This window comes from Ammospiza caudacuta, chromosome 4, assembly GCF_027887145.1.
Source record: "Ammospiza caudacuta isolate bAmmCau1 chromosome 4, bAmmCau1.pri, whole genome shotgun sequence".
Lineage (NCBI taxonomy): Eukaryota > Metazoa > Chordata > Aves > Passeriformes > Passerellidae > Ammospiza > Ammospiza caudacuta.
In genome coordinates this window covers 18,152,804-18,165,645 of record NC_080596.1, presented here as the reverse complement: position 1 = coordinate 18,165,645, position 12,842 = coordinate 18,152,804, and the positions used below count along the sequence as shown (strand labels likewise).

The 12,842-nt window shown below is 41.2% G+C and overlaps 1 protein-coding gene across 3 annotated transcripts in view; it reads right to left on the bottom strand.

The window, feature by feature from the left end:
* Positions 1-12,842, bottom strand: part of FAM13A (family with sequence similarity 13 member A) — a 125,468-nt gene that overhangs the window by 50,055 nt on the left and 62,571 nt on the right. For all 3 annotated transcript variants that reach the window (XM_058803377.1, XM_058803378.1, XM_058803379.1), the window contains one exon: positions 5,735-5,776. In XM_058803377.1, the coding sequence (XP_058659360.1) occupies positions 5,735-5,776 (42 nt within the window). The remainder of the gene's footprint in view (positions 1-5,734; positions 5,777-12,842) is intronic.

Sequence of the window (12,842 nt, the reverse complement as noted above, 5' to 3'; positions counted from 1 at the left end):
AATTTCTGAAGTCCTGAACACTGTATTTCAATCCCTGATCTAGGAAGTTCCTATTCATAGGGATTTAAATGGTCTAAATGCTATCCACTCTCCACACTGTGACACGCAATACTGCAAACTCACGTGGGATCCATTTTAAGACAACTGCTTTATTTGACACACTTTCACCAAAGAGAAGTGCTGTGATGGCACACAAAATGTGAAAATACTGAGTTTAAAAAAAAAAACAAAAGGGGTGTGCTTAGTTACTGGGATGTTCCATCACACAAAGGACATGTCATCATTATTTTCTCAGCACCTTCATACTTTCACAAGCTCAAATTATCCCTCCTTTAAACGTGGTAAATTATTTTTTACACTTAGTAACTACACAGAAAACTAACCCGACTAAAAGCAACTTTATTCAGGATTCCTAATGTTTTTCACTTGCAGCTCCTTTATGATAGATGCACACTGACACCTACTGCTTGGAGCAGAGACAATCCTGCGAGGGATTCATAGAGGCCCCATGATTCAGCTCGGTGAATTTGCATGGCTGTGTCCATGCAGGCTGCCCTGCAGAGCAGGGGAATAACCCCCAGGGAGCCTCAGCCCTGCATGGCAGCCAGGTACCAGAGCAGGGACACCCAGTGGCCTGGTGGTTACTTTCAGCCAGTGCAGGTGTGATGGACATGAACACACATCACACCGTGCACTTGGGATCTCTTATGGCACATCCCATGGAGGGAGAAGTGTTCAGGGTGAAGGTGGCCAAGCAAATTTCTGAGCAGCTGTGAAATCCACAGCAAAATTTTCCAGTTTCTTGAGCAAAGTGACCTGAGAACAAACAGCATAAAACACCTTGCCCAATAAACTCCAGGGTAAGAATACCTGACCTGTAGTATTTAAAGAGTTGTCTCAAATAAAAACTGTTAAAAGGAGAAACAGCCAGTTGTACTAAATAATGCCTGCAGGAGTACTTCTAGGAAAAGAACCAGGCAAAACTGTCCAATGCCTTGCCTGGCACTCATGGGTATTTAATGCAATCTTTGGCACTGCTTGTGATGTCAGGTCTCATTGCAATTTAATGCTCTGAATGCTAACAAGGAAGCTCCACACTACAAAGCTTTTGCTTCTCTCCCCTGTGACATCACTCTGGCTTATCTCAGGACAGGGAGCTCCTCTGAAAGCACCTACATGACTAACATCACATCTAAGGCACACAGGCCAGCACAAAGCATGCCTGAAGACCCCCTGTCTTCTGAGAACTCACTGCACACAGAGAGTGGAATTGTGCTTACAGGGACTTGCTGCTTCATTACCTGAAACTGCTGAGTGCTTCCCAGTACTCATTACTCAAACATCCTGCAGCTGGTATTCACAGTTTCACTAAAGAATTATACAAGGAGCACTTTTTAACAATGTCAACTCCCTTCACCACAAGATTTTGTTATTACAGAAGGTTTTGGAAAGTAAATGCCCTTCAGGCATGACTCCCTGGAACAATCAATCACCTAGCAAGGTTTTCCTCTTCTTTTAACAATGCAGAAATCTCCTTGCCTGGTACTGAGCACAGCTGAGCCAACAAATTATCTAATCAAGGACTACAGAGGTGGAGAAGACAACTCTGGTCAGCAGAAGGTGAATGGATTCGAACCCAGGTCTCTCAAACTGGTCAAGCTGGCACCATCCTTATTATGCCCAATGAGAGAGGGCTCCAGCTACGAAATTAATAATTTTCTGCCCAAATAGATTAATAAACTATTTGTACATATCCTCTCTTGCATCAGTATAATTATTAAGATAAACATTCTCTCTTCTCTGTCTAAAACTCAGGGGGAATATGTGTGCTCTGGTTAATTTCTTACAGTAGCCAGGATCTCCGTGCTCTTTTCTCCATCTTGTAACAGTCTTCCCATTTATTTAATCATCTTCACAAACCTACAGCTACTGGAACATAAGTGACTTGAAAGTGTTTAAAGCTCACCTGTCTATTGTACAGGGGTATCCATACTTCTAAGTGTACTGAAAATACTTCCTTTATATATCCACTGTCATACGAATACTTCAACTTAGGTATTTTTATCCTTTACTTCCCTTTCATCCCTCCATGAACAAGTATGTTCACATCTTTTTTTTTCCCCCTGGCACTTCCAAATGTGAGCAAGTCCCCTTTCAGGGCAAAGATTTTCATTATTAGACCTCAGGTATATGACTTTATTATTTATCTTATTATTTCTTTTAGTATATATCTTACATTTTATGCTTATCTTTACAAACATATATAAAACATCTTTTATACATATACATATGACAGGAAGATATTTTATAAATATATCTCACTCTATATAATATCTCACTGTCACATGTTTTCTCCTAGAGGACGCTGCCAACCCATTCACCCTCCTGAATTTCTGTTTTAAGCTCAATTAATGAACATGATTTGACCTTATTATGCTAGTAGCTATCAAGGAAAAGAAGTTCATGGCACTAAAGGATCTCCAGCAGCAATCCCCTTCCCTTCCTACCAGGAATATCCATAGTTCTCACCTCCTCCCTACCCATGTTTAAGTTCTAGTACTCATGCCCACTTTTTCCATATAGATTGCATGATATAAAACATTTTGCCGACATCAGACAGATGAGGTCCTTTTCTTCCACTCTCTAGAAGTCTTTTAAAAAATAACATGGTTGTACTGGTGTTACCACTCTTTACAAACCCATGTCACATTTTGTCTCATTTACTGCTTACTCTCATACTGCTACAGACTGTTTATTCCCTTACAAAGTAGCAGTGGTGATAAAGTTTTGACTTACCCAGTCAAACCAACCAATCAGTGTTATTGGTGGTGTTCTGACAGTTCTGACTTTAAAGTTAAGACCTTTGGTATTTGTCTTATAGTTAAAAACATCAACGAGGGAACCATCTCGATTATTAGCTGACATGGTACAGCACTGAATAAAATCAAGCCTGATTTGATCCTGCTAAAACTGACCAATTGAGGGTGTGCCGGTTTTGGCTGGGGTAGAGTTCATTTTCTTCCCAGTGGCTGGTATGTGGCTGTGTTTAGGATCTGTGCTGAACATGGGGTTGATAATACAGACATGTTTGTGTTATTGCTCAGCAGGACTTACACACAGCCAAGGCCTTTTCTGGTTTTTGTACTGGCAGGGAATTTAGGGGTGTGTGGGAGGCTGGGAGGAGACAGAGCCAGGCCAGGTGACCCAAACTGACCAAAGGGATATTCTAGACCGTGTGACATCATACTCAGTGTATAGGGTGGGGGGGAAAAGGAGGAAGGGGAGGGGATGTTTGGAGAGATGGCATCTGCCTTCCCAAGTAACCATTGCATGTGACAGGGCCCTGCTCTCTGGAGATGGCTGAACACCTGCCTGCCCATGGGAAGCACTGAATGAATTCCTTGTTCTGCTTTGCTTGTGTGCATGGCCCTTTCCTATTTACCTATCTTTATCTCAACCCACAAGTTTTCCAGCTCTTACCATTCCAGTTTTCTACCAAATCCTGCTGCTGGGGAAGTGAGCAAAGCAGCTGTTTGCTGGCTGGGGTTACTGGGGTTAAACCATGACAGAGGGACACAATGTTCCTTCCATCTGGCAAGAGCCAAGCATTATGCAGTGTTTGGAAGCTAAAGAGCTCTTGTTCCCACTTACTTAACTTGTTGTATAATTATCTATATGGAATTACTGCATTCACACTGCAGTGACCACCCTGTGCCCAAATATTCATGATTCATTTGAAGGATTACTTGAGCAGTATTTCAAGCTATGTAAGTGTAGTGAACACCTGTAGTAATAGAAATAGATTTGACCATCAAACAGCTAAAGCAGACAGTCTTCCCTTCCTTGCCCACGGTGTGAAATGCAATTCCTACATATGTTACACACAGCCTCTGGGGCAACAAGGTGAACTTTCAAAGTTACACAGAAAAACTGGCCACCCACTCAAGTTCTCAGTTGTTGAAGCACCAGGAATCGCCAAGCCAGCCCCAGCTCTTCTGCCAAATTAGCTGCACTTGGCAACTGACCTCAGGATTTCTGATGTGTTACAAACAGAAGCAAGACTTACAAGCTGTTCCCTTTATTTACAAGTAACTGTATCCCAGCAATGTTACAAAAGACACGGGCTTGGCAAGAAGCCTGTGTATCAAGGTGTGCAGCTCCCTCTCTGCTCCTACCAGCCATCTCTTCACTTCCCAGCTATGTGTTTATTCCTGACTGTTCTCTTCCTATTTACAAGACAGATTCCCATGGAAACCCATCCCTTCGTTTCAGTGGACACACTCAGTCTTTGTTGCCCCCCCCCCATAAGCCTACATCTCTATTTAACATGTTCAAATTTGCTCCCTTCCAGTTAGAAATGTCCTGCTTTGGTAGCAGTTTTCTCAGATCCACTCCTTGTTCCCCATCTCTCCTTGGTGATCTTGACAAGGTCAGCCAAAGAGAATCTCCTTCATGGATCATCTTTCTATAATCCAGGAAAGGGCTTGGAAGGACAGTTCTGAGCAGTAAGACAGATGGAAATGTAACGAAATCCTAAAAACATTTGAAGGTCACATTTAGCCAGAAAGAAAAACAAAGAGGCAGACAATTTTCAATGAAAAAATATGAAGATTTAAATGAGGAAAAATTTGAGACAGGGGAATGTATGTATGCAGCTACAAAATAATCTCCTGAAGGAAAAGGCAGAATCTCCTTTGACAGTTTGGAGCTTTTGAGGCACAGACTGAGTAACAGCTGCACAAATGGATTGCAGGGAATGACAGTGCATCAACCCAAAGGCAGACAGGATCATGCTGCCAGGCTAGTCCATGAACAATTCCCTGACAGACATTTCTGCACAGCAAGCATTGACTGCACTTCTTCTATGCTTCATGTTAGAAAAATTCTTTAAGAAAAAAACCAAGCTACAAAGATAAACAGAAATATATGCCAGAGATTAACAAATTTCAGACATCACTGTAAGAATTCCAATTATCACTGTTCTCACAAAAAGCACCACTGGGATTTCTTTTTATTTGTTTAAATTCAGTAGAGATCAAAGAACCCAATTATAATATCTGGCCCTTCCTCCTCTGCAGCCCTTCATTGTTAATTGCTCTGGCTCCTGTTCTTCCACTAAGCATAAATGAAAGCACTGAAACTGAGCCTGCTACTGAAGCAAGCAGAGCAAACTTCCACAGATCTCAACAGAATTAGACCCCTTTTACAAGCAGTGACTTTGCCCTCCAGTTGGCAAAACAAGAAACAATTTGTTCAAATGCAGCATGAGCACCATTCCCTCCAGTGAGGCTTGCTGGGTACCCGGGCACTCTCCTGCTTTTCTAGGCTGCAGCAGGGAACTAGATGGGCTGCTGACTCACCATCTGGTTCCTGGTTTCTTTCTGAGCAGCACATGCTGCCAGTTCCTCAAATCCTGTAGCAGCAATCTCTCCTGTGCCTACAGATAAGCTACTCGGGCATCTAAGACACATAACAAACCAAAGAAAAGAGGAAAACCATGTCCATCTTGTAATAAAAACCTTAAACCCTGGGCCTCTTCTCTAAATACAAAAGAATTGCAACAGAGAATGTATCTACAAAGACTCATGCCACTAACGGAGCAGTAATTACAAATGTAAAATTAATGCCCACTTTGATTACAGTCTGTTCAGCACTTCTGAACCCCTCCCCACATTTAATTCAATAAGGAGTCAATCCCACACAGAAAAATCAATGAAAACAACAGAGTAAATACCTCACGTAGAAGGGTGACATAGGCCGCTCATCTTCTTGGGAGCTAAAAACAAAATATATTTTGTAAGTTAGTATGCAGCTCTGACTTGTATTTGCAGCTGAAGATACTCACTCTTAAAAAGCAGAGACAACAAAAGTGAAACTGCACCCATTACAGAGGTAACACTTCAGTCTGTTTTGTCCTCTGGTTGACACATGGAAGAAAGCTTTAAGTTACTTTCCTTAAATCCTGGAAATCCAACTCATTTCCCAATGTCCACAAATGTGGCGTAACAGATCCCCTGCTAGACAGCCAGGAGTCATTCTGACTCTGCAACAGTGCTAGGGCTATTCCCATAGCAACAATCAAGCATTTTGCCAGGAAAACCAAGAGAGTCCTTTGCTGTCTGCTGCTCCAGAATTAAACAATCTGCCTATTAAAGCCAAATTTGGGAAAAAAAAAAAAAAAAAAAAACAAAACAAAGGAAATCTTGAGTAACCAAAGAAACAACTATGGCCATAGGTGTACACATGAGGCTACCTACTCCCCAGTTTTACCACTCCTGTGGAAAGTTTATTTGAATGATTTTTCTGAAGGTTTGAGATCAGGGATTGCCACTGGCTGGTGTGGAGGTCTCCTGACAAAATGTTTAGTTGTGTTTTAGTCGTCAGATGGCCTGGCCCCAACATAAGCACCTGGCAAGTGACTTACCAGCCCTGACACAGCTCATTGTGCCTGTCCTGGCACAAGGGTAACAATGAGCTGGGACACAGCAACACACATGATCTCTTGGATTTTATTGGCCTATAAAAGCTGCTCTAAACACTTGATAAAGGGGAAAGGAACATCTCTGTAGGATTTGCAACTAGGAAATCAAGTACTCAGGGACTTTCTGCAGCTTCCATTGGAGCCAGCATGCAGCTCCCTCAGCAAGGTGAGCCAAAACTGGTCTGCAGCCAGGTAAGTACCCTGCCCTCACGCTGCACAGAGCCAGAGGCAGATTGAACCATGGCTCATTTCCAACCCAGCCAATGTTAGAACAGATCCACAAACATGAACTCCAAATTCATGGAGGAGAGCAGAGCATAAGGGAGAAGGCAAGACACAAGGGACTCAAAAAGGCAGGCTGACAAATAAACAAGCCAGTGCTCCAGAGAAATAATCACCTCAACTAGAATATGGAAAGACTCACAAACATACATCTACAGAAAAGACCCTAAAGGACAAGATGCAGGAAACCTAATTTGAGGGTAATACCAAGCACCACAGAGTGGAAGGAAGTGAATCTGCCTCTAAATCAGTGTGGCCTGCCAAAACTTTATGCCCTCTGAAAGCCTGGACAGCTTTCAGCAGCTCCCCAAGAAGACTGGGAGCACAGCTGCCAGTGGGAACCTTGCTGCCACTTCACCAGCCTGTTTTCAGTGGCCTGGACAAGCTGCAGTGCCCAGGGCTGCTGCTGCTGCTCCCAGAGCCACGCAGGACACAGAGCAGTGCACAGCAGGGGGAGAGTGCCTGCCTGTCAGCTGAGGCTAACAGCACCTCAAGAGCCTTCATGAGAAACTGCTACAGCTTTGAGACTGCCTAGAAAAGGTTGATGGAAACGTGGAAATACACATTACTGCCTTCCCTGAAGGCAACCTGCAACAAAGACATGGGTAGGAACCTCTGCTAGGTAAGGCTCCCTCCCCTGATGGTATGAAGTCTCCCAGCCTGTATGCATGCTACCACTTTATTTGGCACTCACAGAATATTTTTTAAGTGTAAAGAAAGCACTTTAAACTCACAAAGCTTTTTGCTATGTTCAGTTCACTGCTTAATAGCTGTACTTGTAATCTCAATGCAAACAAATCCAAGTAGTGGACAGAAAACATGAAAAATTTTTTCTCACATAAATGAAAGTTCACAGTGCCATGAAGATTTCTGTGCATTAATGCAACTTCAAATGACACCACCAAATGCTGCTTTATGTGCAAGTGGCAGTTGTTGAAGCCACACCAAACATGTTTTCCATCATAAACACCCCTCCTTCTTTCAAGGTTTGTAATTAACTTCCAAATCAAAGCAGCACAATCATACAAAGTCCAAATAATCTTTTGCATTTATGCTCCCAACGTTTGTTTTGACAGTGCAGATGGAAAAGTAGTATTCAGCAGGGACTCTGAATCCTCTTGCATTTCCTTCCCTTTCTTCCACAGCAAATGTAACTGGATGCCTCTTAAGTTCAAGCAAGTTTTCTAACTGCATAAAATTTATCAACCCATACAATGAAATTGAGGGCAAACAAATATTTTAAGCCCATTAGCTGGGAATGGCAGAGAAGAAAGCTCTTACAGAAGTCAGAAACCAAATATCACTTTCATTTAGATCAAGTGTCAAGATTTCACATGGTTGGTAATAATTGTAGCTGTGAAAAACCTCTCTTACTCAATAGTGGTTCAATAGTTTTACAAGTGCAGCAAATGAGCAGTAGCTGAATCTGGGGTGAAGACCTCCAACCCAACTAGTATGAAATCCAGACTTTTGACAAAACCACAAAAATATTCTAAATTTCTACCTTGCCCAGCAAAGAACTTATCCATTAGACAAACAGGCTTAGCAGTGAATTAAATTTTGGGAGACTTTTGTCTGGTTGGAATTATTTTATCCTCAAAGTTTTGTCCAGATTTACATATGCTTTATGTTCAGAAGGCATGAAATAACTTAAAAAAACTCCAGTTATTTATTCAACTATCACTGATTACCTGGCCAAGCAGGTGAGTGCAAAATACAGCAGCCTCTTTTCTCAAGCATATAAATAGCTCACCTAAATCCAGGGATTAAACAGAAATTAATCGCTTCCATGAAACACTTGGGAGATTACATGACAACTTCCTTCCTGCTAAAAACCAAAACAAATACCAGCCAAACTAAGAAAAAAAACAAAACAAACATAAAAACCCACAACAAACCACACTTGTTCTATTTCATGGGTAAAGAAGTAATATTATGTATGTTTGCGACCACCACTGAAATAATAAAAAGTTTGTCAGACTGGATGGAACACCAGTTTAGCCCACCAGTTAGTTTAGCACATTTTGGGATTGTCAGGCACATCCTTTCCATTTCTGAAGAAGGAAATATAGGAAAGCCTAGGTGAAGTCTAAATGTAAAATGATCAATCTCCATTACAGAAGGAGAGTTATCCTTTTGTGCCTCCCTCTTTTGCAGCAGGAATGTTACAGGCAGTGTTACATTCACTTCTCACATTCTTAAACAGGTAATCATGTTTTGGTTTTTGTTTTTTTCTGATGTCTCATAGAACCACGGAATCGCTGAGAGTGAAAAAGACCTCTCAGAACAAGTCCAACCTTTAAATCATCTTGCCCTGCAGGCAGAATAAGGGAGGTGCTGAGCCTGTTGCAGAACACCCAATTAGATGGAAAGTTCCCGATTTATTTAGGTGCATAAGGAATACCCCACCCCTGTCTCAGCCCTGTCCTCGCTGGCCTGAGCTCCCATCACAGGTCAGAGTGGCTCAGGGTCCTTCCTCCTTCTTTCATTTGCACTTAACCAGCAGCAGCTCTTCTGTTCCTGGCACTGGAACCTCCCTTACAAAGCTACTGCTGCTTTCCTACTCCACATCTCTTTTCAAACTTAAATGGGACATTTAGTCGATCAAATTTTTAAAAAATACTCCAGATTTCGGCTTTGTGGGAGTTTTTTTGTTAGATTTTTTTTTTTCTTTTACAATTATGAAAATGTACTTTGACTCATGGGTCAACATTTTGCACCAGAGATGAAGGGCCTAGACACTGGCAGGGTCTTGCTGCTCAGCCAAGGTCATGTTTTCCTAATGCCCTGCCAGAGGCTCTGTTTGTTCTGACCTTAAATGTTAGATAAGGGAATGGCTCCCTTTCGATTCTACCACAGAAATTCTCCACTTTGAAAGAAATGCAGCTGGTTTTTAGTGAGAATTACTTTTTCAATGCAAAGCAATAGCTGCTTTTATTTTTAATGCAATCAAACAAAAAGCCAATGAAAAATTCAGTGACATCAAATTACTAATAATATCAAAAGTTAAAGCAGGCTTTGGAGGGAGGAGAAGGAAAGCTATGTTTGGGTGACTTCTGAAGGCTTCAAACTTATCTCCCTCTTGTTTTTTTTATCATCATTAAGAACACCTATGCCTCTTTGGATTAAAAGATTGCAACTACTGAAAATTTAAACAATATTGTTTGTTTACTTATTATGACATTCAACACCAACAACACTAAAAACAGCTTCAAGGAAACATTGATTTTGAGGCCACAATAGCGCTTTTTGCTGAAGGTCTCATCTTATTCACAAATTTTTCAGCACTTTTTCACCTACCCAAGTCATTTCCCCATAAAAGTTATTTCAATGTTGCAAAAAAATGCAAGATTGAAACAGCTCATGAAAATTTATTGCATGCTTATTTTCTCAATAGAGCTATTTACCCATAGCTTGTGCTTCACAGCAGTGGGTAAAAGGCAATGATTTTGCAAATGAGAAATAGCAGGCAACACAAGCTTTTGCCTTCAAATAAATCCTTCAAAATAAACTTCCTTCAAATAAATATTGAGGCACATTATGCAAAAGAAGAAAGAATAATACCATCCTTGATGCAAGATTAACCATAAATTTAATCTAACATCATAACACTGCAGTGACACAATGGTCATCACTAAAGTCAGGACCTACCCTCAATCCTTGAGCAATGCCACCCTTGCTCTACATCCTTAAATGGAGGGGGAGGAGGGAATGCCATATATGCACTGTTTAAAAAACAAATGCTCAACAGCTATTTTCCTGTGAGAGTTATTTCCATGCCAACATTTCCATTTTCCCTGAAGATTAACTTTAATAAGTCAAAACCATAACGTGTTGTTTCAGATATTTATCTCCAGTCTTTACAATAGCTGTGCTTACATCTAACCATGCATACCACTGAAAATTAAGTAAGCTACTCAGCAAATGAGCCACACATAAGAATCCAAGGCTGACAACTCAACTTTTTTATTCTGAACTTACATATTCTGCAAAAATATCATACTATGCAAAATATCTCCAATTACTTGGGTGCGGGTGAACTGGTTTAAATATTAAACTCCAAAGGATCTCCTCATCTTCCTCAAAGCTGTTTCTTCAGCATGTTTTTCCTAAAGATCTCTCAAATAAATTACAATGCACTGGCATCTATCCAGAGGCATAACTGTGCAGGCTGTATATGAGGAGGCTCTGAGACTGAAGCATATTACCTGAAAAGGAAAAAAAGTATACTGAAGGCTTTCTGCACACCTCCTTCTACTTCAAAGCAACATTAGAGATCAGAGAAGTATAGGCTATCCCATGGCAAGCTGAAGTGAGCAGAACTTCTTGCTGATTAAGTGCCACTGTGAGCAAGAGGCAGATTTTCCATTTATATTAACATACCTGAATATCCCGGAGCCCTTGACAGCATAATTTTGTGTAATTATTTTGTGCTTACTATCCTTCTAGATTGCAAATGTGTTTATCTTTTATAAAATGACGTCAATGTTAAACAGCTCACTTTTGCTGTTTTACTTCTTAAGCTAGTTGGGTCTTATTATGAAAGATGGGGCAGTGTCTTTTCTTTTACTTGTGGTTTGGCAATGGTCCTCACTAGGGTAAAATCAGAAAATGGCTCAGAAAGAGGCAGAATGAATGCACCAGCCAAAGTCTCACCTCTTCTCAGAATTTAACAGTGAAGTTGCATAACACACACATACCTGTTGCATTATAATGGCAAAGAACTGTTACTAGGTAACCAGTGATTTCAGTTTCAGGATTGTTTGTTAAAAGCTTGCACACTTCAAATAAATGTATCTAAGGGGCCAGTTTTTAGGCAAATATTAATATTTTCTTGCTTAATCAGGTGGACACCCCAGAGACAAACACCAAAGAAAATTTCCACACCAATCTCCTCTTTTAGTCAGAGCCTTCCACTCCAGTGGTACTGAGCAAGAGCTTCCACAAGCTCCTACACTCACCATGTCACAGCTGTGACAAGGGGTCAAATCTGAGCTTGGAAGACAAAAAACTCACATAGCATTTTCTAACAAGCTATGACTCGAGGAAGATGAGAACCACAGGTTTAAATTTTTCTTCATTCTTCCACCAGAAGAAAAAAACCCACCCAAACCCAAAGCAAACAAAGAAAAAACTAGATTCAAGTTCTCTCCGCCCTCAGAGAGCATACTTCACATCCATATTCCAGAATATACTTCGTTAGGGCTTGTCAAGCACTCCCAGTACCTTGGATAGAAAGTGATAGCAAAGTCCAAAAGATCAGACTTATTTACTTATGTACAACTTAAACACAAAAATGTTCACAAATCTGATAAAGAGAACACAGCAGCCACCCCTCCCAAAACAAACAAACAAAAAAAGGTGGAATACAGCAGTGTTCTCGGGCTGAACTGCTGGGAACTTGTGAAAGATCCCAAATGAACCAACCAGTAAGATAAATCAAACAATCCTGGTAACCAATCAGGTAAATCAAACAAGCCTGGTAACAATCCAGACAACTGCTGCTGTACAGGTTAGAAACTGATCAGTCACATTCCCTATTGCTTTCAGATGCACTTGCTAAAAATATTTGTGATGGCCTCACTCTTCCACTACCTTGACTTGTTAAGCAACAGGGGCCACCGATCACAAACAAAGGCCAAGTGTGTACCTGCCTTCCTTATCTCCTACTGAAACTGGCAGATATTACTGTAAAAGGCAGCCACAGGCCTCAGCTTTGCACAGCTGTTGTTAAATCTGCAATACACTGAGCTAGAATGCACGAATCAAAATATGCATTAACAGCATTAGTAACACTCTAACTACGAAGCTGGGATACCAAAGTGAGCTAATGCTATTCTGGAAAGATGGTAGCCTAATAGCAATAGAAGAGACAATCACTGGTGGGTAAGTTGTTGGAAAATCAGTGATGCAATCCATGTGACATTCACCAGTGCCTTCTACAGCACTTGGGCAATATAGTACCTACTGCAGTGAGGATCCAATACATTTGGCCTTCCACCTCTTCCCATGCAATGAAACATAACCCTGACATCCCCACTGTCACTCCTTCACAGCAGGACACCATACCCATCACATG